This window comes from Thermomyces dupontii, assembly GCF_041956625.1.
Source record: "Thermomyces dupontii strain NRRL 2155 unplaced genomic scaffold VTN31scaffold_4, whole genome shotgun sequence".
Classification (NCBI taxonomy): Eukaryota; Fungi; Ascomycota; class Eurotiomycetes; order Eurotiales; family Trichocomaceae; genus Thermomyces; species Thermomyces dupontii.
Window position 1 is genome coordinate 769,182 of NW_027192310.1, and position 25,071 is coordinate 794,252.

The 25,071-nt window shown below is 51.0% G+C and overlaps 13 protein-coding genes across 13 annotated transcripts; 5 read left to right on the forward strand and 8 right to left on the reverse strand.

Moving 5' to 3' along the window:
• Positions 1–39: 39 nt before the first annotated feature.
• Positions 40–903, reverse strand: VTN31DRAFT_4778 (uncharacterized protein; the record flags this gene model as incomplete). Its single annotated transcript, XM_069405203.1, has 4 exons — positions 40–281; positions 342–582; positions 678–770; positions 838–903. The coding sequence occupies 4 exons, from the start codon at positions 901–903 to the stop codon at positions 40–42; spliced, it is 642 nt and encodes a 213-aa protein (XP_069260291.1).
• Positions 904–1,134: 231 nt separating this feature from the next.
• VTN31DRAFT_4779 (uncharacterized protein) lies at positions 1,135–1,526 on the reverse strand (the record flags this gene model as incomplete). Its single annotated transcript, XM_069405204.1, has 2 exons — positions 1,135–1,227; positions 1,290–1,526. 2 exons carry the CDS (start codon positions 1,524–1,526, stop codon positions 1,135–1,137), a joined length of 330 nt encoding a protein of 109 aa, XP_069260292.1.
• Positions 1,527–2,029: 503 nt separating this feature from the next.
• Positions 2,030–2,844, reverse strand: VTN31DRAFT_4780 (uncharacterized protein; the record flags this gene model as incomplete). The annotated part of the gene is made up of 2 exons (XM_069405206.1): positions 2,030–2,761; positions 2,836–2,844. 2 exons carry the CDS (start codon positions 2,842–2,844, stop codon positions 2,030–2,032), a joined length of 741 nt encoding a protein of 246 aa, XP_069260293.1.
• Positions 2,845–3,954: 1,110 nt separating this feature from the next.
• On the forward strand, positions 3,955–5,584 carry VTN31DRAFT_4781 (uncharacterized protein; the record flags this gene model as incomplete). The annotated part of the gene is made up of 5 exons (XM_069405207.1): positions 3,955–4,295; positions 4,363–4,397; positions 4,478–4,650; positions 4,716–5,382; positions 5,439–5,584. The coding sequence occupies 5 exons, from the start codon at positions 3,955–3,957 to the stop codon at positions 5,582–5,584; spliced, it is 1,362 nt and encodes a 453-aa protein (XP_069260294.1).
• Positions 5,585–5,653: 69 nt separating this feature from the next.
• On the reverse strand, positions 5,654–6,566 carry VTN31DRAFT_4782 (uncharacterized protein; the record flags this gene model as incomplete). The annotated part of the gene is made up of 2 exons (XM_069405208.1): positions 5,654–5,989; positions 6,051–6,566. The coding sequence occupies 2 exons, from the start codon at positions 6,564–6,566 to the stop codon at positions 5,654–5,656; spliced, it is 852 nt and encodes a 283-aa protein (XP_069260295.1).
• Positions 6,567–7,773: 1,207 nt separating this feature from the next.
• Positions 7,774–9,892, forward strand: VTN31DRAFT_4783 (uncharacterized protein; the record flags this gene model as incomplete). The annotated part of the gene is made up of 4 exons (XM_069405209.1): positions 7,774–7,832; positions 7,888–7,954; positions 8,025–9,617; positions 9,674–9,892. 4 exons carry the CDS (start codon positions 7,774–7,776, stop codon positions 9,890–9,892), a joined length of 1,938 nt encoding a protein of 645 aa, XP_069260296.1.
• Positions 9,893–10,514: 622 nt separating this feature from the next.
• On the forward strand, positions 10,515–12,002 carry VTN31DRAFT_4784 (uncharacterized protein; the record flags this gene model as incomplete). The annotated part of the gene is made up of 7 exons (XM_069405210.1): positions 10,515–10,553; positions 10,613–10,678; positions 10,940–10,968; positions 11,041–11,078; positions 11,140–11,200; positions 11,259–11,313; positions 11,370–12,002. The coding sequence occupies 7 exons, from the start codon at positions 10,515–10,517 to the stop codon at positions 12,000–12,002; spliced, it is 921 nt and encodes a 306-aa protein (XP_069260297.1).
• A 259-nt stretch (positions 12,003–12,261) lies between these two features.
• Positions 12,262–13,632, reverse strand: VTN31DRAFT_4785 (uncharacterized protein; the record flags this gene model as incomplete). The annotated part of the gene is made up of 6 exons (XM_069405211.1): positions 12,262–12,398; positions 12,465–13,135; positions 13,200–13,295; positions 13,359–13,398; positions 13,455–13,568; positions 13,623–13,632. 6 exons carry the CDS (start codon positions 13,630–13,632, stop codon positions 12,262–12,264), a joined length of 1,068 nt encoding a protein of 355 aa, XP_069260298.1.
• A 1,231-nt stretch (positions 13,633–14,863) lies between these two features.
• Positions 14,864–18,226, reverse strand: VTN31DRAFT_4786 (uncharacterized protein; the record flags this gene model as incomplete). The annotated part of the gene is made up of 1 exon (XM_069405212.1): positions 14,864–18,226. One exon carries the CDS (start codon positions 18,224–18,226, stop codon positions 14,864–14,866), a length of 3,363 nt encoding a protein of 1,120 aa, XP_069260299.1.
• Positions 18,227–18,600: 374 nt separating this feature from the next.
• Positions 18,601–19,835, reverse strand: VTN31DRAFT_4787 (uncharacterized protein; the record flags this gene model as incomplete). Its single annotated transcript, XM_069405213.1, has 4 exons — positions 18,601–19,213; positions 19,267–19,551; positions 19,608–19,746; positions 19,799–19,835. 4 exons carry the CDS (start codon positions 19,833–19,835, stop codon positions 18,601–18,603), a joined length of 1,074 nt encoding a protein of 357 aa, XP_069260300.1.
• Positions 19,836–20,264: 429 nt separating this feature from the next.
• VTN31DRAFT_4788 (uncharacterized protein) lies at positions 20,265–22,726 on the forward strand (the record flags this gene model as incomplete). Its single annotated transcript, XM_069405214.1, has 3 exons — positions 20,265–20,312; positions 20,369–20,822; positions 20,874–22,726. 3 exons carry the CDS (start codon positions 20,265–20,267, stop codon positions 22,724–22,726), a joined length of 2,355 nt encoding a protein of 784 aa, XP_069260301.1.
• A 127-nt stretch (positions 22,727–22,853) lies between these two features.
• On the reverse strand, positions 22,854–23,847 carry VTN31DRAFT_4789 (uncharacterized protein; the record flags this gene model as incomplete). The annotated part of the gene is made up of 5 exons (XM_069405215.1): positions 22,854–23,285; positions 23,362–23,456; positions 23,521–23,586; positions 23,653–23,761; positions 23,836–23,847. 5 exons carry the CDS (start codon positions 23,845–23,847, stop codon positions 22,854–22,856), a joined length of 714 nt encoding a protein of 237 aa, XP_069260302.1.
• A 426-nt stretch (positions 23,848–24,273) lies between these two features.
• On the forward strand, positions 24,274–24,745 carry VTN31DRAFT_4790 (uncharacterized protein; the record flags this gene model as incomplete). The annotated part of the gene is made up of 3 exons (XM_069405217.1): positions 24,274–24,350; positions 24,440–24,635; positions 24,698–24,745. 3 exons carry the CDS (start codon positions 24,274–24,276, stop codon positions 24,743–24,745), a joined length of 321 nt encoding a protein of 106 aa, XP_069260303.1.
• Between the last annotated feature and the right edge of the window lie 326 nt (positions 24,746–25,071).

The window sequence follows — 25,071 nt, forward strand, 5'->3', positions numbered from 1 at the left end:
ATACTATCTACACTGCATTTAATCAAATGAGGCCTGCTATTACTGTAATTTCATTTTCCGGGCCAATTCAATCCCCTCGGCCAGAGTACCGACCCGCGCGTCGATCGCGTATCCTTGCGCCTCCAGCTTTTTCGTCTCCTCGTGGAGGGAAGCAATCGGGACGGTAAAGCATTCGATGAATTCATTATCCTCGAGTTCTGGCTTTGGATTTTGATTTTCCGGCAGATTCAGATCGACACGAACGTGCACTGTGTAGAGATTTGTATTGCAGAAACCGGGATCTCCTGCTTCTTAGCACTCTGTCTAATGAACGAAAAAAAAAAAAAAGGTTCGACGATTACCGTTGAACATCATCGAGCTCGTCTGTTCCACAACACCAACATATCCTGTCTCCTCTTTGAGTTCCCGCACGGCACATTGCTCTGGCGTCTCGCCCTCATCGATTAAACCGGCAGGTAGTTCAATGACTACCTTGTCGACCGGTGGACGGTACTGTTTCTGCAGAAGAATCTCTGGACCGTTGGATGTATTGAGGATGGCCACAATGCCGACACCGTCAACCTGGCTGGTTTTGGGACGGGTCTGGAAACGGACAATGTTAAGTTCGGTCGTTACGATTCCAATCATGGTAGTTACATGTTGTAGAGCTCTGATACCACGTCAAAAAAAAAACTAACCTGTCGCTCTGCAGACTCCCATATCCGCTTCTTGCCAAGGGGATCTGTGTATGTGAGTTTAATCATCCGAATCCATTTGGCCTCTGCTGGGTCCTACAGGAGCAGAGGCAATCAGCATTATATCAATTCATCAAAGTGAGCAATGCAGGAGTAGACTTACCAGCGGCCCTTGTTCCACAATTTGAGACGCTCTTTCTGAACGAGTGGTTGATTCTTGTTGTGGCATCTTGACTATCCACCAACTAGCAAGCGAAGCCAAATTTCAGTTGTATTGAGTTAAGAGTTGGGCCAAGTCTTGCCAGTCTTCCTGATGGACAGTAATTGACCTTGAACGAGTCGTATACAATGTCTCGGGGTGTTCGGTACCTCTATCTCAGGAACTTTCAACTGCTTGTGATGTCAGCAAGAGGGGTTGAGCCCTTATCTTATCAGCAAACTGATAAGATAAATGTGCCCCTCATTTCCATCCTGCGTTCGAATCATATGTGTTCTGACCAGTTGGATCCAGCGACTTGAAGCATCTCAGGGGCTCGCAATCTTCATTTCCAATCTAGAGGTACAGTAGTTAACACTTCGAGACTGTAATATCTATCTTTTCTCGCGCTAGCTCACTTCAATTGCGTTGAGGGAAGAAGGAAACTGTCCTCCGTACCACCTCGTCTCCGAAAGCCTCAAAAGTGATGAATACCTCCAGGTCGTCGGCCTTTTCGGGCTGCTCGGGCAGCAACTCTGGACAGCTGGAAAACACCCCCTGCTAGAATTGCTCAATTCAGACTGCCCTAGCCAGCTAATGCAAAATAGATGCAAAACAGCTGCATCTAGTTTAGTAAGGTCATGCTGCTCATGCATGTCACAGACATGGTGGCATCTTCAGCCAACTCATGTTGCATGGCGATGCATGGTACTAAACTCTAAGCTCTACACCGGGGAGTCTTTCACCGGAGTGTACCCGGTGAATCAATTCCACCACTACGCCGTGTTAATGCGAGATATATTGACCGCAGTTTGCTTTAAGAGGTCTATTTCCATTTTTCTATCCCCGAAACATTGGTCAATTTCCTCTATCACTGTGGATCTCAGAATCGCGGTACAGAATGTGTATCCGACCTCTGGATTGAAAATGCCCTCGTGCGGGTTCATTTCGTAGCAGTAATAATCATGCGATCGTAATCTATAAAATGCTCATCATGAGAGGAAGGCACCGTCAAGGCGCACAAGCGGTCGAAGAAATAAAAAAAGAAGCATCCCTATCCTCATACCCGCTGCCCAACCAGAGCACACGGCGATGCTCGTCGGAACAGATGTGGTATCCGCCGAACGGAGGCGTAGAGACAGTCAAGTCTCATGGACACTTAGTACGAGTCGGTCTCAATCTGCTTGAGGCACGACTGGAACTCCGTCCAGTCCTTCATGACGACCTTGGAGCCGAGATCGAGCAATTTCTTGGCCATTTCGGCACGCTTCTCATCGCCATGATAGCTGCCGACGTAGGCAATCACAGGAATGCCTGCACGAATGGCACTGAGGGCACCGCTGCGGCTGTCCTCGATGGCAACGCACTCCTCGGCCTTCTTGCCCAAGCGGTCCAAAGCGTGCAGGTAGATGGCCGGGTCGGGCTTGGATGTCGGAGTGGGCAACGAGGTGGCGGCACTAAAGATATGGTCGGGTTTGAAGTACTTTTCCTGACCGGCTTTCTTGATCGAGGCACGAACGCGGCGAAGAGCAGACGAGGATACCACGGCCAAGTCGTATTTACCCTCACGATGCAGCGTCTCCAGCTCCTCGTTGACGCCGATGCAAGGTTCACCCTTGGCCTCGAGCTTGGCAATCACCTGGTTCTCTTCCTCCTTGACGTAGTGCTCGAACTCTTCCTTGGACATCTCGAAGCCGTATTTGGCCTGGAGCGAAACCATCATGCCGCGAAAGTTCTGGCCGACGAAATCCTGGATCAATTGTTCGCCAGTGTAGCGATCTGTGATGTCATGCTTGGCGAGGATCTCGTTGGCGACGTCGGCGCAGGCCTCAAAGGCCAACTCCTCGGACATCACGAGGGTGTTGTCGCAGTCGAACAGCAATTGAGTAATCTACGGGTCATCGATGATGAGCGCAAAGTTCTTCGTGCACCATGGCCAAGAGGAATAAAACGGAGTAAGCATACCTTCGGCATGGTTGCAGCGATCTGAAACCAGTTGACAGAAACAAAAGAGTATCTCAGAAGGGTCCGATTGCGGTTCGCTCAATCCGTCAACACGATCGGGGCTGAGCGTGATGTCAGGATGCGATAATAGGGGAGAAGATGAAAGGGGAAAATAGAAAAGGACAGGGCGGGCCTGTCCAAGAGTTCTTAAATACTTTTGAGGAAAGCATTGCTATCCAATACTATGCTACTCTCCAATGTTAATCATTCTTTGTTTGACTGGCAGAGTGACCGCTCGGGTCCCCCTTTGTTCATCCGGCAAACCCTAAGTGGCGAAGATTCAGGCCTTCACTGTATTATTCGGCGGGGCACGGAATCAATCTTGGCCTTTCTTCGGTGCTACAATTGTAACCGGTAACGTGCCCAACAGCGGAGTCTTTTTCCCGGTTAGAAAACCCGCGAGGTCAGGATTTCATGTTTACCACTTACTTTACCTTGGTTCTCTGGGCCAATGAAGGGCTCTCTCCTTCATCATGGAACCATAATTGGCTTCGGACCCCTTGATGCTGCAGCGCCGGTCAGCGAATTTGGCATGGGTGATCCTCATGCCTCGCAAACACTCATCTCTCGGTCAACTTGCTGCCAAATGCCAGTTGACCGCTTCAATTCACGACCAGAGACGGGGAGTGCCCCGTAGTGTTCAGTGATCCGGACGTGTAATGTCAGCGTGGAATGTCGTCAACTGGTTTGATCGACGTCATGGAACTTTCGGAGTTGTGAATGGATGACATATCATTGGCTAGATAAGAAGAGAAAGTTACTCTTCAATTTCATGAATGGTAAATTCTAATATGTACTGTCTACGTATTCTCTAAGAAATTTGGTCGTCTCAAGCGAGTTATATACGTTCTATAACAGTAACACGGCAATAGTCGAAGCTCTTTGTTGTATTTGCAATACCGCTTCATTCTTATCTCACCCTCTGAACGCGGGGATCAGCAACCTAGCCAATCACAAGTGAGAATCATGCAAATCATGCAAGTCAGCAAGGCACATCACAGCCGCGATTCATCGAGCGAAACTTCCTGAGTGATCGTTGAGATATTGTATAGGCGTTCTGTGCTCCTGTTGTGGCCGGCCATGACTTCAGATAATTCCTTTCCAGTCTCCATTGCGTCTCTCCAATTCCCCTCGGCAGCGCTATCGGTCTCCCAAACCCTCTCTTCATTGAAACGCTCAGCTCTGTCCGTGACAAATCGGTTACGATCGATTGACGCTGATGCTCACTTTGTGGAACATGTAGCCGAGTACTATGACCTTCCCTTGGTTGCCAATGAGCGGTGTGGCAGCTGGTATATCAAACCGGATCGGAAAGCCTGCAGCGTCTACTTCAAAAGCACGGATGGCCACAGCGGTGAGTGGAAGTTTAGTACCCGCAGACTCAATCTTCAGGTTCTCTCAGTTGCGCGGGAGTATGGCGGGTGAGTTGTGATTTATGCGTTTTTTTTTTCGAGCTCTTCTGGCATGATTAAATGGCTCACTGGTCAGGTGTGTAATTGTGGACTCGACTCGTCGGGGTAAATGTCTGTGCCTGCTCTGCATCCTTTTCCGCACCCTTTCACCGATGTATGTTACATCGAAAACATTAGCTGACACACCACAGTAATGCCCGATGCCCTGTCAAAAACCATTCCAATCTGGTGCGCCGTGCTAAATCGCACATTGTTCCCTTCTGAGTCTGCGTTCCATGCCGTTCAATTCCCGCCGAATTACTTAGGGTCATCCGAAGAGTCGCAAATTGAACAGCGAATTGACGGGTTTGTGGAAGCGTTCAAGGTAGAAATCTCACGAAGATTGATATTCTTCGGTAGGAGGTGACACTGATGGAGAAGTGCGGCTAGGACCTGAAGCTAGATATCGAGGGACTAAAACAAAGCTTGGGAAAACCGATCAAAATTGCTTGGGCTAATCAAAGTTACTTCCATCCAGCTGACGCCGCAAAAGGGAGTGACTACCAGCTTTTCGTTCTGTGCTCTGCATCGAAGCGGGTTCATGGAGCCGAAATCTCCGAAGGCGGGTATATTCAAGGCGCGGGCGATGATAGCGAGGGATGGTCCCATGGCTTGACCCCCTCGGTTTTCTGGAAGAATAGGGACTTGCTCTTGTCCACAGAAGAGAGCCATCTACCCGATTTGATCAATGAGCTCCTGCGCGAACATGGTAAATCGGACACGAGCACGCAGGCTACTCTCATCCGCCCGACTGCAAATCTATACATTGGCTGCAGTGATGCTTTGTCCAGCTTGGCAGGGGTATACGACCTCGTGATTTCTTGCAATGGTCGACCTGCAGAGGGTGGCGATCCGCCAACGAGACTCAACTTAGGGTGTGGTTCCACCAAGCTGGGAAGCCGGGACTTGCGAGTCGCACTGGAAAAAGTCAAATCATTTGCGGACAAACATCTCTTGCCATATCCCTCGAGATCATTGCTCGTAGTATGTGAGACTGGAAAAGACCTATCCGTGGGAACGTTGCTCACTATCATCTGCTTATACTACAATGACAACGGTGCGTTAAACGCGTGAATTTCTATTCGAATCAGCAGGCGCTTACACGAGTTACAGGACAGTTTGTCGGGTTACAACCTGATACTCCATTGAACAAGCAGTCGATAAGACAGCGCCTTACTTGGATCACCACCTCCAAGCCTGATGCGAATCCGTCCAGAGCAACGCTTCAATCTGTCAATGCCTTCCTACTCGGGAGATGAATCCAGCAGACTTCGAAGGCGGTCTGGGATCGCACAGGCATCTGGAGTGGACTGGTCTGATTTGCGGCCTCACACGTTGGCAACCGCTTCAACGATCGCACCTGCCGCTCCCTGATCAAGATTATCCAAGACGGCCATATCCTCACTGGTAATCTCGAAATCGTATACATCCGCATTCGCGGCAATCCGTTCTGGATTTTCGCTCTTGGGAAGAGGCACCCAACCCTTCTGCAGAGCATATCGGACTAGAATCTGAGCAGTTGTCTTCCCGTACTTCTGAGCAATCGACACCAACGTTGGGTCATTGGCCTTGTAGTTGCGTACTAGCGGCGAGTACGCTTCGACCACAATTCCATGTTCTTTGCAGTACTTGTCAATAACCCGCTGCTGGCACCATGGATGGAGCTATGGAGTGGCACTGTCAGCATCATGATCTCTGGTCGGGCGCATTACAGATGCCACTCACTTCAATTTGGTTCACATGCGGTGGCCAGACTTTGGCGTAAGCTTTCATTTCCTCGATATGCTTCACTCCGTAATTGCTGACACCGATGCTACGGGTAAGCCCTTCTTCCAGCAATCTCTCGAGCGCCTGCCACAGCTCCTTACGACCACTCTCGCCCGACTTCCAGCTGTGGATCAAGAACAAATCGACGTAGCCATCTTTCCCGGCAATCTTGTCCACGCTCTCGACTACTTTTCGGTAGGTGGCCTCTGGCGAGCCTGCGGGGGTCATGATCTTGGTGGTGATGAACACCTCATTCCGTGGGATGCCTGATTCCCGCACTGCTTGCCCAACCTCCGCTTCATTTCCGTAAAACTGCGCCGAGTCGATGTGTCGGTAGCCCACTTTGAGAGCGGTCTTCGTTGCCTCGACGCATTTGTCGCCTGTTGCTCGATAGACGCCGAATCCAAGACGAGGGATTTGGACCGTCGAGTTAGGGAGGGGGACGCGATCGGTGATAGCAAGCTTGCTGGACATGGTGACTGAGCGCTTCCAGACTCGCGAGGAAGCAAGGCAGAGAAGACCCCCAATTATAGCTCTTCTTGGGATTGAAGCGAACACTATGGAACTGCGATTAAAATCATTAAATACTTGTTTTCTGCTCCAAGGAACTGGAACTTGACTTGGGAATGACCCAAGGGATTCGTGCCTCAGTCACCCCACCGAAACCATCAAGTTCGCGCCATTAACCTATACGAAAAGGGTAACCTGCCTCGGACGACTTGACGAGTGCCCCGCGTGGGATTCCCAGAACGTAACTTATCGTATTTGAAGAACTTTTTCAATCCACTTGATATCGCAATTGCAGAGATAACATAAGCAAGTTGGTCCCGTTGGAATTTGGATGACCGGATTCGCTCAATTTGATCAGTCGTCTTGACAAATGACGTAATTCCCGAACCCTGCGAAACGGAGAAGCGAGGCAACAAAATCACAAAGGGTCTTGGCAATCCAAAGCATTGGGATTGGTTCCATGCTGAGATTTGCATTGTTTGCTGCATTTGCAAGGTTTGCACTTCCTGTGGAAAATTCCAGTCACAGTCTGGTGGGGCCGGGCCGCTCGTGGCTGCATCAGATGATCAGGCACTTGCCCGCTTCCGTTTTCAGTTCAGTTCAGTAATCACGTGATTAGTGGCAGATGCTTCTAATTTAGTCATCATCTGTCACGTGATTCTACTTGTCCCTTCCGTGGTTCAAGGTTCACGGGCTGTCTGTCGATCGGGCTGGGCCTCGCGACTGTGTGGAGCACCAATCAGATTGCCGATGCTGTTGACACGACAACTCACTGGTCGGTGGCATTCAGCAGCCCCTGCCTCAAGGAACATGACCTCTGTTTAGATGTTTATATTGTGTTTACATCGCATTCCACTCTCTGAAAATAATTAGACATTGCGGACGCTCGCTTCAGTTCACAGCCATCTCTCCCCGTCCCGCGGCCATTCGCTTTCCACCGAGCCTAAGCTGACTAGAATTCGATCCCATCCCTGCTTTGTTTGCCGTAGCCTCTGATGCTTCGGCCCATGTCAACTAGCCTAGGCTTTTAGCAGTGGCTCGACCCGGCGAACCGTGAAGCTTAGCCTAAGCTCGATCAATTCGTCCCTGCAATTGAGATCTCATCGGTCTAATTGACTTCTCCTGACTGATTCAGACACACTTGCGTTGTTGACGACTAGCTTCTGCAACCATGCTGGTGGTCGACGAGAAGCAGTGGGTAAATGTGCAGCAAAAGACCTTCACTAAATGGTTGGTTTGTGCGCATCCCTTACCATTGGACACGGGGCTCACTAAATTGCAACAGGCTCAACAATAAACTCAAGGTTCGCAACTTGGCCGTCGATGATCTTGTCAAAGACCTGTCTGATGGCGTACGTTGATTGCTTGTTCTCCTGGCTTCTGACTTCTGACTTGGATGATGCTAAAACCTTGGCATGACAGGTCATCTTGATTCATCTGCTGGAGATCCTTGGAGATGAGTCCCTCGGTCGATATGCTGCGAAGCCGAAACTGCGAGTACAGAAATTCGAGAACGTCAACAAGAGCCTGGACTTCGTCAAGTCTCGGGGAATTCAGATCACAAACATTGGGGCCGAGGACATTGTGGATGGGAACCGAAAGATTATCCTGGGGTTGATTTGGACACTCATCTTGAGATTCACCATCAGTGATATCAACGAAGAGGGTCTGTCGGCAAAGGAAGGGTTGCTCTTGTGGTGTCAGCGCAAGACAGCCTGTTACCCAGGAGTGGAGGTGCGGGACTTTTCCACCAGCTGGAACGATGGGCTCGCCTTTTGCGCTCTTTTGGACATCCATCGTCCCGATCTTATCGACTTCGATTCCCTGGACAAGAATGACCACCGCGGCAACATGAAGCTGGCCTTCGATATCGCCACCAATGAGATCGGTATCCCGGATCTGCTCGACGTGGAGGATGTGTGCGATGTCCCCAAGCCAGATGAGCGATCTCTGATGACATACATTGCATATTGGTTCCATGCGTTCTCGCAGCTCGAGAAGGTCGAAAACGCCGGTAGGCGTGTCGAGAAATTTGTTACAAACATGCAAGGGGCCTGGGAAATGCAATCATCTTACGAGAAAAGAATGCGGGAACTGCTGGACCAGATTGCTCGACAGAGGGAAGAGTGGCGAAATGCCAAATTTGCGGGGACTTATGCCGACGCAAAGGAGCAGCTCGCTCAATTCTCTCAGTATAAGCGTAATCAGAAACGGAAATGGGTCGCTGAGAAGTCTGACCTGGCAGCTCTGTTGGGAAACATCAAAACCAAGCTTAGCACATACCGTCTCCGGCCGTACCAGCCACCTCCAGAACTTCGCATGGAGGTGTGTGACCGGGAATGGGAGAACCTGATGAAGGACGAGCAACAGCGCAGCCAGTTGATCAATGAGACGATTCGCGACATCAAGGACTCTCTTCGGAGATCCTTCGCGGACAAGGCCAATGACTTTGCGCTTACCCTGAAGACATTGTCTCTTGCCATTTCTGGCCTGGAAGGGGACGTGGAAGACCAACTGGCACACGTTGAACGTCTCAAGGCCAACTTGCCTCCGCTGGATGCCTTCCTTGAAACAATCGCGGATCTCGAAGAGCAGTGTCAGGAAGCAAACATCGAAGAGAACGACTACACCACATATACCCTAGACGAGTTGACGTATGAACTAGAATTGGTCAAGTCCAGCGTGGCTAAGAAGCACGCCTTCCTCGAGAACCAGATGGTTGCTCGGAACATGACCAATCTCACCCCCATCCAGCTGGAAGAATTCGAGTCAGTGTTCAGGCACTTCGATCGTGATGGATCGAACACGTTGCAGGAGATCGAGTTCTCGGCCGCTCTGGCGAGTCTTGGCCTCGTGTATGATGAGGATGAGATGCACGAGGTGTTCCTCCAAACATCAGGAGGCAGACCCAACGTCACATTCGAGCAGTTCATCAGATTCATGGTCAGCGTGACCGAGGACCAAAACACTGCAGAGCAAGTTTTCCAGAGTTTCCGGGAAGTTGCTGATGGAAAGGTACCGTTTCCATGGGAAGATGCAAGCCATTCATTTACTAACGATCTTTCCTCCAGCCATATGTTACCGAACTTGACTTGCGACACTCTTTGATTCCCGATGAGCTGATCGAGAAGTTGACCCAGACAATGCCTAGGCACGAGGGCCCTGATCTTCTAGAAGATCGGGACGTTCCAAAGTACGACTATATAACTTTCATGAAGAATATGATGGGCAATGGGGACGAGGAGTCCCAGGAAGAGGAACAAGCTGGCTCCATCAATGGGGCACATTGAACAAGGCTAAGTCGTGTTATTTTTTGGGGTTCTTGATTGCTGTTCATCGGAGTTGGTCGGTTTCATTGGCAATTGGTTTGAACTATTTTTTTGGCATTGCAAAACTACACGTGTCGGCAGCATTTTTGCGGTATGGGTTATTCTGCATGTTGTCTTAGATACCAGCGCAGCAGTCGTGGAATCGAGGACAACTTCATCCATTCATAGCTGTCCTTTGTATCAAAATCGTCGTAAGACATTCCATCAGCCTTCCTCTCAGCTTCAGCTTTCTGCCATGATACTCATAGCCTCAGTGCCTCAGGCCCTCTGCGCTAGTCCCTAACGGGACTAGGGTTTTGCCGACACAACACCTCCGCATGATACTCCACGTGATATATTGATGATTACATAACACAAGCTTAAAGGACGCTAAACTTCAAAAGGTTACTCCGTATTGAACTCATCCGCAAGCTGGATCCTTGCGTAACCTGTTCAGTTTGTTCGTTGCCAATCTATCAGAAGCTGTGAAGTTCTACCGTCTATCGCTTGCCCCCTCCTCCGAAACTGTTTGTTCTCCTTGCTTGCCATACTTGGGCTTTGCCTGCTGACTCTCGAACTTGATACAGAAGAGTGTGTTGCGATAATGGATCGCAGTCTCGATGAGATGATTGCCGAGCGTCCGGTGAGTGCATCTCTGTCTGAACGCGACTGATTAACAGAGGTAACATCGCTGCTGAACAGAGACAGGGTCGTCGCGGACGTGGCAATCAAGGTAGCAGCAGTACAAGACGCGACAGCGGAAAAAAGGTACGCCTATGGTCGTGATCCTACGAACTGTCTTAAATTGACCGGCCCCTCGAAGGTCACTTTCCTCCTCTCTTCGCCTATAATCGTACCGTGAACTGTCAGAGAGAAAAAAAGAAGAAGCATTGGGCGTGTCTCGGATTTCTGGGTCACATTGTGATCGGGAATCGTGGCATGCTTTTTGCTCGGGACCAGCATCGTTCTTTGACTGCGCATACCGTTGACCTTTAGCTGACATTGTCTCCTTTCTACTGGATCTAACAGCCATACCGAGAGCCTGTTGATCTGAATCGGTACGTTGCTTGGACAATGGACGGAGAGAAAGAAAAATTCGTTTCCATCCTTACATGCTGACGTTCTGGCAGCGATTGGGTTCATGACAAGTTCGAAGACGATCCACAATGTACGTGCCAACAATACCTACCCGCTTGAGAAAGGCCACTTAACGTTGTTTTACGTTTTAGATCGCGGGTTTCCTCGCGACATTCGCCCCCGACGTGATCGTTCACCTGATCGCGGTGATCAGTACGTTGCCGATGACGTTGAGTCTTCAGCGTCAGGGGAGCTGACTCGCGCTTGACAGGGCGAAACTTCGCATCGACAACCTCCATTACGATCTGACAGAAGATGATCTGCATGTGCGCGATCCTAGGTTCCGTATGCCATCACTTATAGCTAACTAGGCATCATGTAGGGCCTGTTCTCCGAGATTGGTCCGGTCACCCGCGTGCGCATTCAGTATGACCGCGCTGGCCGCTCGGAAGGGGTTGCCCATGTCACATACAAGTATCTCGATGACGCGAAGACGGCTATCAGGGAGTTCGACGGTGCGAATGCCAAGGGCCAACCTATCCGGCTGACTCTTGTGTCGACTGCCGGCAACCGTGGACGGAACTTGTTTGACAGAGTCGAGAAGCCGCAAAGGAGCCTGTTTGATCGCATTGAACGTCCACGCGACCGGAGCGAGCGAAGCCTTAGCCCGATGAGTGAGGATGACGAGCCGGGCGACCGAGGTCGACGTGACAGGAAAGCCGGCCGCCGTCGCGCTCCAGCGCACATTGACCGCTACGTGCCAGGCCAGCGTTCTCCGCGACGAAGGTCTGGCCGCCGTCGAGGTCCCCAACGAGACGCTGAAGGTCGCCCACTGGTCAATGGGCGGCCTAGGAAGACGCAAGAGGAGCTCGACCAAGAAATGGAGGACTACTGGGAAAACGCCCCTCGGGACCAGCAGTCTACGCAACTGGAAGCAGAAGCCAACGCTGCGAATGCCTCTGCGGCTGCGCCTGCACCGGCTGTCGGCGACGACGATGTCGAGATGATCGAGTAATAGTGATTGGGGAACTTGTTCACTCAAGTCCTGGGAATCTCTGCTTTTCCGCTCTGGGGTTTGAGGTTATTTTTTTTTTATCAAATTGGTCCTTTCGAATGCATGCATTATAATTTCTGAGGCCCTAGTCTATTGTCTAGCAGTGAGAGGTCAGAAAATGGGATTTGATCGCCGTTTGTCCCTTCTCCTCTGAAAAAGAGTCAATCACCTTAGTCATAACAAGGTATATCGAAAGTCTTATTCACTGGTGCTCCTGTCTCTACCTCCACAATCCATACGGTTCTCGACAGGCTTTCCACAGTTTGATCGTTCCATCTTCGCTGCCAGTGCCGTAGAGTTTGCCGTCAGGTGAGTAGCTGATGGACCAAATGGGACCATGATGGCCTTTTTGCACCTCTGTTGACAGACGCCGTTAGTGAGAGTCGTCAACTCGGATAAGCAAGACAGAAAGAGACTACGAACCCAATTCCTCATCAGTATGCAGATCATATACCCGAGCCCAGGTATTCTCGCCGGCACCACCGGTGACGAAGCGGCCCGTTTCCTGATTCACGGCGACACTCGCGACTTCGTAAGGGAAATCGACCTTCTTCAGCAGGAGGCCCGGTTTCGCGCCATCGAAGAAGTAGACGGATCTGCCGGCGGCGACGCTCAAAATGCCCGGGTCATTGGGCATTGTGGCCAGCGTGTTGAGCTCGCAGCTGCCGATCGTGCCCTCGACGTTGTACTCGACCACGGGGTGCCGCGATCGCAGATCCCACCATCGGATCTTGCCGTCTTCGGCGGCGGTGGTGAGGATGTTGTAGTCTTGGTTCCAAACGATGGATTTGATGGTGCTCTTGTGGACGCCGGGGCCGATTTCGTAGCTCGTTGCAGACCCGGTGCCAGGATTTCCGTTGTTGTTATTGTTCGAATGATTATTGTTGGCGTGAGTATTGTTGGAGGAGGATTGTGCTGATGAATTGCCGTTGGCGGACTCGCTGCGTGTGAGGTCGAAGATCCGGAGTTTCTTCTCCTGCCCGCCTGTTGCGAGAACTTGGGGGCTGTTCTGGAGGGGGAATGCCACTGCCCGCACGATGTGGTTGTGCGAGAGCGTGTAGAGACACTCGCCCGTATGCGTATCCCAGACTTTGCTGTTTCGAAGGTCGATTAGCCGAGAGTGAACAAAGTCTCCGTGGAGTGGTCGTTTGGCCTTACGCCGAGAAATCAGCGGCCGCAGTGGCGGCCACGTTCGCGTCAATTGATAATCGAGCTTGCCATACTGCACCCTTATGGCCCAGGAAAGTCCCTATCCTGACCATTCCCTTTTGTCAGTTATTTCTCTTAAGATGGAGATTTTCGCAGGCTTCCACGTACCAGTCGCCTGTGATTCCATCCCGGAGCATAGGATTATTGTCTATGGATACCCGTTAGTCCGAGAATGCGGGCTCGATGGAATTGGGATCTTATCACCTTTGCATGCCGAGATCAAGTAATACTGATCATCTTCCACAAGAGAAGAAAAGCTCAAGTGCGGCACTGGACGCGAATGTCCATGGCAGGTCAACGGGACCACTTTCACAATGTCTACGATGGAGTGAGCTGCCGGTCAAAACCAAATAGCTCTTGATTGACACTTACCCGAAGCCATTGTATGTCGTATTCAGTTACCGAGTCCGTGTCTCGATGTGTCTCGATGATAGAAAGAAAACAGCAGTAGAAGAAGACAATCCACGAAGATAGAATTCAGCTCTTGTCAAAGGAGATCATACAGCTCAAATCAATCATAAACGTTTCGTGTCGTCATGAAAATGGATGAAACACCCCAGCCGTCGGGTCTTCGTGAGATGCAGTAAAAGGCAAGGACAATGAAGGTTGAATCAGAATGCTCCGGCCTTCGAACCTTGTCGGAGATTTGCGCACACAGTAAAGCTTAGCAGAGCCGGTACCAGCAGCATTAGTACTTTTGCGCTCTCCGTAGTTCAACTGAGGATGGACCGATGTACCTGGTCGATACCGAACTGTCGAAACTCAAAAATACAAGCGGGTTAACTACTGTAAGAGACTAAGAGCTAACCTTAAACCAGCTTCCCAGATGGGTTACGCGTCAAATCTGATAACCATACTAGCCTGTTCCGGAGAGAGCAATGATTATTAGTCATCACCTGTCACACCGATCTCACCGTCGCACACTCCACTGTCCTGCAATCTCAATTCTTCAATTTTCGACTGCAAAGCGGGAGCTTCGAATTTTCCTGGCTCTCCATACTTGAGGTCAAGATCTGCATCGAGTGCTACCGCCTGGTACTACCTTGTTGTCCATGATACTCGTACGAAGCTGCGATGTGTCATTGACATTGGAATCACATATGAATCGAATTGGGAAAGACTGGCACAGCACATTCGGCATGTCGCCGAAGCATAGTAGATAGATGTACAGCCCTTTGATTCTTTCTCCCAGAATTGGTCAGCCACATGCCACGTCACCGCCGATTCTTTGTCAGGGAGCTGAATTGGCTTCATTCTGTTTCGCATAGGTACTATACGGAGTACATGCACCTGAAAGTTGTACGCTTGCTGCACGACGGGCACTTCTCTCCACGAAAGAGAGAAATCCAAGTAGGGGTAGCTAGATGTTCACTACCTAGTGCTTTACCGCATGAATTGGAGGATAGTGGCGCTTGATATAAAAGGTTGGTGATCAATGTTGAGGCACGTATATAGTTACCTGTAATCGATCTCCGGTTTGCAATAGGTATGGGGTTGAGAGAACGACTGCGCGCCACACAATGAGAGAAATATGCATTCATCCCCGTGCCATCCTGGTAAACGTGGATCTCTCCAGAAGCCTCTTCGTCGAAGATGGAGAGAAAACGGTGAGTTCAGCGCCGACGTATCGTTGCTGCCTCCTCATACTTTGCTTGCTTTTCGAGAACTGACACAAGATTGTTGACGCTGTCCAAGGTGTCTGGATGTTTGGGGCCAAGCACCTTCTCCCGAAGTTCCAACGCCTGTCGATACGTCATCTCTGCTGCTTCATACTTTTCCTGGCACTCGAGGTCTAAACCAAGGTCGCTGACGCTATCAAGAGTGTTTGGGTGCTTGAACCCCAGAACCTTCTTTCGACTCTCCAAAGCCCTCCGATGCATTGTCTCTGCCTCGTCGTACTTTCCCAAACTCCGGAGTACGGAGGCAAGATTGTTGATACTTTTGAGCGTGTCTGGATGTCCAGGCCCTAACACCTTTTCCTGGATATCGAGCGCCCATTCATGCATTTTCCTTGCCTCTTCGTGTTTGCCCAATCCCAAGAGGTCTGAGCCGAGGTTGGTGGCGGTTCGAAGAAGGTTTGGATGCTCGGGCCCCAACACCTTCTTCATGCCCTCCAGCGCCCTCCTGTGCAAAGCCTCGGCGTCTTCATATCTGCCCTGCTTTTCAAGGACTGAGCCAATGTTACTGGTGACGGTGAGCGTGTTCGGATGTTGCGACCCCAACGACTTCTCAAAGCCTTCCAGGGCTCTCCGATACATTGCCTCTGCCTCCCTATATCTTCCTTGTTTGCTGAGAATAGAGCCGAGGTTGTTAACGTGAACAAGAGTGGTGGGATTGTCGACACCTCGTATCTTCTCCAAGCCCTCCAGTGCCTGTCGATACATCGCCTCCGCCTCTTCATATCTTCCCTGACTCTCGAGGACCGAACCAAGATTGTTCATGCTGTCAAGAGTGTCTGGATTGTCGGGCCCCAGCACCTTCCGCCGGGTATTCAGCGCCCGCCGAAGCATTGCCTCTGCCTCACTATACCTTCCCTGGCTCTCGAGGACTGAACCAATGTTGCTGACACTGTTGAGGGTGTGTGGGTGTTCCGGCCCTAGCACCTTTTCCCGAATCTCCAGCGCCCTTCGATACATCGTCTCTGCCTCAACAATTTTCCCTTGCCTCAGGAGGTCGGAGCCGAGGTTATTGACGCTGGTGAGTGTGTTTGGATTTTCAGGCCCCAACGTCTTTTCTCGAATCTCCAACACCCGCCGATGGACAGCCTCCGCCTTATCATATTTCCCCTGACTCCTGAAGATAGAGCCAAGATTGTTGAGACTGTTGAGTGTATGAGGATGTTCTGGTCCAAGCATTGTTTCCGCGGATTCCAGAGTCCGTTGATACATCGCCTGTGCCTCGTCATACTCTCCCCGACTCCACAGAACCGAGCCAAGATTATTGATAGAGCTGAGTGTTCTGGGATGCTCGGGCCCGAGCACCTTCTCTGAGCACTCTACTGCCCGTCGATACATCGCCTCCGCTTCTTCGTATCTTCCTCGACTTTCGAGAACCGAGCCAAGATTATTGACGCTGTCGAGAGTATCTGGATGTTCTGGTCCCAGTACACTCTCCCGAATTACCAACGCCCGTCTATGTATTTCCTCAGCTTCATCATATTTTCCTTGGTCCTCGAGGACAATGCCAAGATTACTCATGCTGGCAAGGGTGTCTGGATGCTCGGAGCCCAGCACCTTTTGCCGAAACTTCAGCACTTCCCTCTCTATCACCTCTACTTCGTCATATCTCCCTTGTTGCTTGAGGACTGATGCAAGGTTGTTGATGCTGTTGAGGGTATCTGGATGCTCCGGCCCTAAAGTCTTCTGTCGGATCTCCAGCGCCCGCCGATGCATCGCCTCTGCCTCTTCATACTTCCCTCGAAGCCCAGAAACCCATCCGATGTTGTTGATGCAGATGAATATGTGCGGATGTTCTGGCCCAAGCACTTTCTCCCCTACCTCCAGCGCTCGCCGATACACTGCCTCTGCTTCATTATACTTTCCCTGATTCCCTAAGACTGAACCAAGGTTGTTGAGACTCACAAACGTGTCAGGGTGCTCAGCTCCCAATGCCCTCTCCTTAATTTCCAGTGTTCGTCGATACATTGCCTCTGCTTCTTCGTACTTTCCCTGGCTTTGAAGGACTGAGCCAAGATTATTGACGCTGTGGAGGGTTTGTGGATGTTCGTCTCCCAGTACCTTTTCACGCATCTTCAATGCACGTCGAAACATTGCTTCTGCCTCTGTAAACCTCCCCTGACTCTCGAGAACCCAGCCGAGACTGTTGACGGTGCCCAGCGTGTCTGGGTGTTCAGACCCCAACACCTCTTCAAAGCTCTCCAGCGCCCGCCTAAGCATTGCCTCTGCATCCTTATACTTGCCCTGTTCCTTGAGGTCTAAGCCAAGGCTGCCAACGTATTGCAACGTGTCTGGATGCTCGGGCCCAAGCACTTTTTCGGAGCTCTCCAGGGCCCGGCGATGCATCGCTTCTGCTTCTCGATACTGTCCCAGATGGTAATAGCTTGTACCTACGTCGAACAGAAGGTCGCTCTCTGCCCTCCGATCATCCGCATTTTTCCGAAGCTCAAGAACGTAGCGTGTATGAGGCAGGTATCTTATCCATACGTTTCTGTTTTCATGATTCGGGTGTGGATAGATATCTGCAAGTCGTTCCAATACTCTAGTAGACCACTCCCTCAGTTCCCATTTCTCTGTCAGCCAGTTCAGCGTCGCGAGTTGAACCAGTCGGTGAATATCGTAGGTATCCGGTTCTTCCCGTTCGATCAAAAAAGCGTACGATTTCAAAGTCCCGATTGCCTCCTCCATTTGCAACTGTTCAGCTGGAGGGAGCATGGATTGAGGAATGTCCTTCTGACCCAGGAAAGACATGAACTCCAGTAAGTCGACCGCCAACAGATCATGGTCCTCGATGTCGCGAAAAGAGATCAGCCAAGTTGTAGCGACAGAATTTTTGACCTCTTTGTATCGATGCCGGTCCTCAAAATCTCTGCTTAGCAAGCTAATCATGTTCTGGTCACTCGACTGGCACAGATTCAAATACGCCGTGGTCGAGGTCCGTTTTTTGGACATGTACGCAGACGCTTGCCTGATGGCAAGAGGCAAATACTCCAGGGCCTCGAGCAGCTTTGATGAACTTTCCGTATCTCGCATCAGGGAGTCACTCAGGTGTGTCCTCAAGAGCGTAAGGGCTTCATCTTGGTTCATTGCCCCGACAGTGAGGACATTGGATTCCGGAACATCGAGACTGCTTATGATCTCACGATTCCGCGTTGTGAACAGAATTGAACCGTTCCAGCTAAACGGAAGATAATTGATGAGGCCTGTGTCGTCATCAAAGAAAAGGTCTGCGTCATCTGCGTTGTCGATGATTATAAGCCAACTGCTGGCACGTTCAGTTAGAGCGGTCTTTACAAGCATTTTTACATCCGCTTTGTCGTCATTAATCCCATCGATACCCAGAAGCTGGCCAATGTTTCGGTAGGCGTTCTCGAAACTGGAGGCATCCACAGCGGGAACCCAGAAGATGGAGCAGTTGGGATGTTTGTCGCGGACCTGGAAGGCAGCCTCGAGCGCGATCTGGGTTTTTCCAACCCCACCGAGACCGACGATGGCTGTCCATTGGCAGTTCTCTGGTTCTACACTTGGAGGAATCCTCAAGAGAAGCTGTTTCAAAATTGCTTCGCGGCCGACGAAATGCTTATTTCTCCCAAAAGGAACAGCAAATAGAGTGGTATCTATGTTGGTAATGAGTTAACATCAATAGATTACTTGTAAGGTCCAGGATCACGAACCTATTTTCCTCGCCGAGACAAGGACATGAGTCCTTGGGATACCGACTTCTTTGCTAGCTCGGCCTCCTCCGAGGAGATTTTCAACGAATTTGTTGATGCTTCTCTCGTTTTCAGCCAAGTAGTTTCGAGTGTGTGCGGATATCGTGCTACTCTTCTCCCAATCAGACAGGTGATATCCTGCAGTCCTTGATCGACATTGAACCGGAAATACTGGCCATCATCCCCGAACCGACTATTCAGCCTGGCCGCCACTTTTCTGGAAGATGTGGCCATTTGTTTTAGCGCGTTTATGATAGAGAACCGATAATCTTTGATGGTGACGACATCTCCGAGACCTGTACCAATGCTGAGGATACGCATCTGGCCGCGTTCCGGAAACTGTCGCTGGCCTTCCTCGATGAGAATCTCGCATGGGTTATTGCACCCAAAGCTCGCATCGATGAACTCAATCTCATCGCGACCGACCTTGATGGGCTTGAAGAAAGTGAGCGCCGCTGACGTCGCCCGTGCAACCTGCCAAATGGTGCAGGAATCGAAGGCAGTTGACGTATCATACGTCTTGAAAAGGGTAGGTAACGCATCAATATTATCCTTTATGATCGCTAAGACCACCCTGTGATGAATCCATGAGCTTCCAAGACGCGACTGCTGTGGTGATTGGCATACGTTCTCACACATTCTTGGTGTCGGAAAACCGTGTTACTGTGTGGACATGTGTCGATAGTTGGCTGACCTCGACGTCGGCGAGCTATGCAATCTGGTTCTGGACAGAACTCTCTGATTACCTGCTTGATGGCGTCTTCGAGGGCCCTAGCAGAGAAAGCCCCAGAGTGACGTGCGGGGAACAATGAACTCGATTTCCTGATAAAAGCCTGTTGGGCTACTTTTCGATATGCTCGGATGCATTCATCGACGGTCATACCCAGTCTTCCGAGCATAATGGCAATTATTCTGAGATAATCCCGTCAGTCCAGTGTGCTACCAAGCAAACGGGTAGACAACAGCACCCTCCAGTGCTTGTGCCTCCGATCAAATCAAAGTAATCGCATGGGCGCGGAACCGATTTGAGACTTTTGCTGTCACGTATCCTCTCCATGATACTCTCCAGAATGAGAAGGCTTGATAGGCCCCGAATCCCGCCACCATCTCGAGTAGGGTCAGCAATAATCCAGGTGCTTTTGAGCCGATTTCACCATACCAAAGGAAAGAACCCTCAACAGCTCTTGTGAAGCCATGTTGACCCTGGATGAGCTATATATTGTGATTGGAAGTTTTGATGATTTTAAAACTATCCTGCAAATGTTGGAGCAGAGATTCGAGGAGGTTCGCAGTTACCATGATGGGCAATCCAGCTCAGAAGTCACTCACTGCCAACTGGCTTTAGGTACCCATAGTGGCAAAGCAGCAAAGGTAGGTTACCCTGGAAGTACTCCTAGTGTGCATTTTGGCCTCTCGGTCGCGCTCACCGCCCACGTGACTCCCACGTCCCACCGCCACGTCCATCCCGCCCCGCATGTGACTGCCAAAGGACATATCGGGAGAGGTGATGCTATCATTGGCAGAGCCCGCATCTGTACCTTTTTCGAACTCACTTCTCTATTAGGATTCCAAGTAACTGGCATTCCGAGTATCTCAGGCTTTCTCCAGGAAATTGAACTCCTGGAATGTCTAAATTCGAACTTTCTGCGTCACTAGAAGGCCACGGCGATGATGTAAGTGCTCAGTTTCCCATCTCCTAGCTGGTTCAGTTATCTAATGCGTTCTGTAGGTCCGCGCTGTGGCCTTCCCAAACCCCCAAACTGTGCTAACAGCCTCGAGAGATGCTACGGTTCGCCAGTGGAAGCAGGTCTCCTCTCCGCCGCCCACCTACGATTATACCATCACCTCTCATGGGTCCGCGTTTGTTAATTCCGTGGCCTATTATCCTCCTACATCTGAATATCCTGAGGGCCTAATATTTTCCGGTGGTCAAGACTCGATAATCGAAGCAAAGCAGCCCGGGAAAGCAGCTGGAGATAATGCAGATGCAATGCTCCTTGGTCATGGTCACAACGTTTGCTCAATTGACGTGTGCCCGGACGGCGGCTGGATCGTGAGTGGCAGCTGGGATTCAACGGCTCGGATATGGAAGATTGGCGTTTGGGAGACAGATGTAATTCTTGACGGGCATCAGGGCAGTGTCTGGGCGGTGTTGGCCTATGACCGGGATACCGTCGTTACCGGTAAATCTCTCTTGCTGGAATTCTGAAAGTATCAGTACTGATGATTTGTAGGCGCTGCGGATCGTATTATTCGGATATTCAACACCTCTGGTCGGCTCCTGAGATCGATCAAGGACTCTCGGGATGTCGTTCGGGCATTATGCAAACTTCCCCCCAATCATCCTACCGGAGCCCAATTCGCCTCTGCCAGCAACGACGGCATCATCCGGCTATTTACTCTGGATGGTGTCCTTGTTGCCGAGCTCCATGGCCACGAAAGTTTCATATACTCGTTGGCGGTTCTGCCATCAGGGGAGATAGTGAGCTCTGGGGAGGATCGAACCGTGAGAGTATGGAACGGAACTCAATGCATTCAAAATATCACGCTGCCTGCCATTTCTGTTTGGTCCGTGGCAGTGTCGGAATCTGGAGATATAGTCTCGGGCTCCAGTGACCGCATTGCTCGAGTATTTACCAGAGATCCAAGCCGACGTGCAGATCCCACAGTCATTGCACAGTTTGAGAATGCCGTTAGAGAGTCGGCAATCCCGAAGCAACAAGTTGGCAATATCAACAAAGAGAAACTTCCCGGCCCGGACTTCCTGAAAAGGAAGGCGGGCACGAAAGAGGGTCAGGTGCAGATGATCCGCGAAGATAATGGCACTGTCACAGCCCACACTTGGTCAATGGCGACTCGAGAGTGGATTCCTGTCGGTACCGTGGTCGATTCTGCGGGAAGCTCAGGGAGGAAGACGGAGTACTTGGGGCAAGATTATGACTACGTATTTGACGTGGATATTGAGGATGGGAAGCCGCCACTGAAACTACCTTATAATCTGTCGCAGAACCCGTTCGAGGCAGCGACGAAGTTCCTTCAGGACAACAACTTGCCCATGGGATACCTTGATCAGGTGGCCAACTTTATCATCCAAAACACGCAAGGGGCAACGATAGGTCAAACTGATGAGCAGTCTCAAGCTGCACCTCCAGATCCCTGGGGTCAAGACAAACGGTACCGCCCAGGTGACGCTGTGGCAGCGGCTCAAGCTCCTTCAGCAACCCCGGCGCGTCAAGACGTCCTTCCGCAGAAGTCATACCTTTCTATCAAGACTGCCAATCTGAATCTGGTGACGAAAAAGCTCCAAGAGCTGAATGAGCAATTGATTTCGTCGGGGAACAAAGAGGTCTCATTGAACCCGCCGGAACTTGAGACCATTCTCGCTCTATGTAAACGGCTGGAGTCATCCGGCACCTTGCCACAGGACGTCGAGAGTGTGGAGGCAGGAATCTCACTGATTTCCAAAGCTGCTCTCAAGTGGCCTCCAGCCAGCCGACTTCCTGGCGTTGATCTGTTACGAATTGTTGCGGCCGCAACACCAGCAGCGGCACAGATTCAATACGATGGTCAAGACATCGTCTCCGCCGTCAAATCCGCCAACTTGATCGACCCCAACGGGAACGCAAACCACTCGATGCTTGCCATCCGGCTGTTTGCGAACCTCTTCGAGACCGCCCCGGGACGGCAACTAGCAGTAGACAGCTTCGACACGATTCTGCCCCTGGTCACGTCCGTCACGAGCGGCTCACCGAATCGCAACATCACCATCGCGGCGACAACGCTGTACATCAACTACGCGGTGTACTTCACGACCGGCGGACGCGCCAAGAGTGCGGAATCGGCGGAGCGTGGGCTGCAGCTGGTCGATGAGTTGTCCAAGATTTTGGGCAACGAGAAAGATTCCGAGGCCATCTATCGAGGCCTCGTTGCGCTGGGAACGCTGGTCAAGGAGATCGCAGACGAGGTTCTGAGCGCTGCCAGAGATGTCTACAACTTGAGGACCATCTTGAACAGTGTCCTGAACTCTGGGGCTGGCCGAGAGCCTCGGATCAAGGGGGTTGTAGAGGAGATTCGCCGACTGCTGTAGCGAGGCTGCTGCGAATCATGCATACATAGCTGGAACTAGATGCTTAGAGTGTTAATCGAACCAACTACCGCATTCGATAGATTCATTCGCCATTTTTCATTAGGAGAGCGTGTATAATATCTTTGAATCAGAGCTTCTGATCCGCATCCACGCCCACCTCAACAATCTGATCAATGCCCGGATAATCCGGCAAATCCAAATCATACTTATCCGCCAGATCCTTTGTCAGGAACCTGCCTCCAACGAAATGTCTCCCACGGTACCATTTAACGCACGGCTTGGGTGCCGTCAGACTGATGAGGGCCTGCGGCATGAATTTCGCACCGGGGCCTTCCTTGGGCGGCCCCTCCTGAATATCCCAGGAACTGGGGGCATCGACGCTGAGAACGGGCACCTTGGTCTCTTCCAGCTGGGAGATGATGGACGGGAATGGTTCACGTAGGGGGCCGCCAAAAGAGAAGCCGAAGATGGCGTCGATGACCAGGTCGGCGGATTGCAGGGCGGAGGTGAAATCCGGGACGAAGGGGACTGAGAGGTTCTCGAGTTGAATTCTGAGGCGCTGGGATGAAGCAAACCAGTTGAGTTCGAGTTCGTTTGTTGGGGGAAGACAAGACGGTAGTTATTCAGGTGCTCACCTGGTAGAGCTCATTCTTGCCCTGCTTTGGATAGTAAATCGACGGCTTGTAGCCGTAGTGCGCCAGGTGCCGGGCTGCGACTAGCCCATCGCCGCCTGCTCTGTTGTCAGGATTATTATTTCTATACCGGAGAGAAGGGGAGTGCCAGGACAACTGGACCGTTATTCCCCGGGCCACAGACGACAAGGATGTTCTTCCCCTTGCTTGGCGGGTGGAATCGATACACTACATCAACGTTAATTTTTCCTGCAGGGGCAATCGGCAGCAACTCCGCCATCAACAAACGCGCACCTGCTTGCGAGACGGACAACCCAGCCAGCTCCATCAGCTGATCGAGGGAGAAACCGCCCACATCCATGAGATCCTTGTCCAATGCCGCGGCATCTTTGGCGGAGATTGCCTTGGTCGAGTCAGCATGGTCTTGTTCTGAGAAGATGGACTACAAGTACGAAGAGATCCGGCTCCAGGTCCGACCTTGAGAGACATGTTGGCAGTTCTGAGATATCGTCGACAACGAAATGGCCGAGCAGGCGTAGTGTGTCTCAGAGTCAGTGAGCGAAGCATTCAATGCAAAGGTGATGCAGTCACTGAGCTGAGAGACAGATTCTACAGTTACAAGAACGGATCAGAACTGTAACGAGAAATTAGGTAGAACATCCCGCAAAAGGTCGCATCTTGCATCATAGTACTCCGTACCAAGCCAATGAATACCTCAGGCAGCAAAGGTGGGCCAGGTACTCTGTACGGCGTACTCGTACGCTGTCAGATCCATCACTTCGGATCAACACTTTTCCGACCCGCAACCTAGCCTACTATCAATTTCCAAGTCGGCGAGCAATCCAGATTGGAAGTCACTTCTTCATTCAACAGTGACGATCAATTCATTGCGGGTGCCCGCGAAATTAATCCGCCATGGTAGTCAGAATCCGCCTTTCGCGATTTGGCAGGCGCCACGCGCCGTTCTACAACATTGTCGTCGCGCAAGCAAGGTACGGACATGCTTCTCCTACTGGACAAAGAAAGAAAAAAAAAAAAAAAAAAACGAAACTTCGACTGATTCTCACCCCCCCAACAACAGATCAGCGCGTGACTCAAAACCAATCGAGGTCATTGGAACCTACAACCCCATTCCGCAGAAACCAACCGGCTTGACCGACCTTGAGGCGGAGTCTGCAAAGCCATACAAGGAGATCGCCCTTGACCGATCGCGGGCAAAGTACTGGCTAGGTGTCGGTGCGCAGCCGAGCGACACTGTGTGGCGGTTGTTCGCGATGGTACGTCTGGGGGTTTGATTGGGAGGTTTTCTTGCTGCTTTGTTTCGCTGACAGTTCTTTAGGCTGGCTTGGTTGAACCCAAGTTGCCAAAGTTCCCGCAGAAGCAATAATGACCTTGAGCATCGAACTCGTCTCGATACTGCTGTGGAAATTGGTTGACGAAGGCAATGGGGCAAGGCCTGTATTGATTTTCTCGAAACCGGTTTGATATGTCTCGGTCGGTTGAGTGTACTATGAATTGGTGACATGGGCGATTTGAATCATTCTTTACTGTGTATCATGTTTGCATTCATGGCGTTCTGGTGAAGTATATAGGACAGGGATAGGACTTGTACATTAGACTCGATCTCTCAACATGTCACAGCAACCTACCTAGGTACTGATAGTACACAATGGTGGCACTCTCCTTTTCAATGCCCCGAGTCAAAGAGAAGGG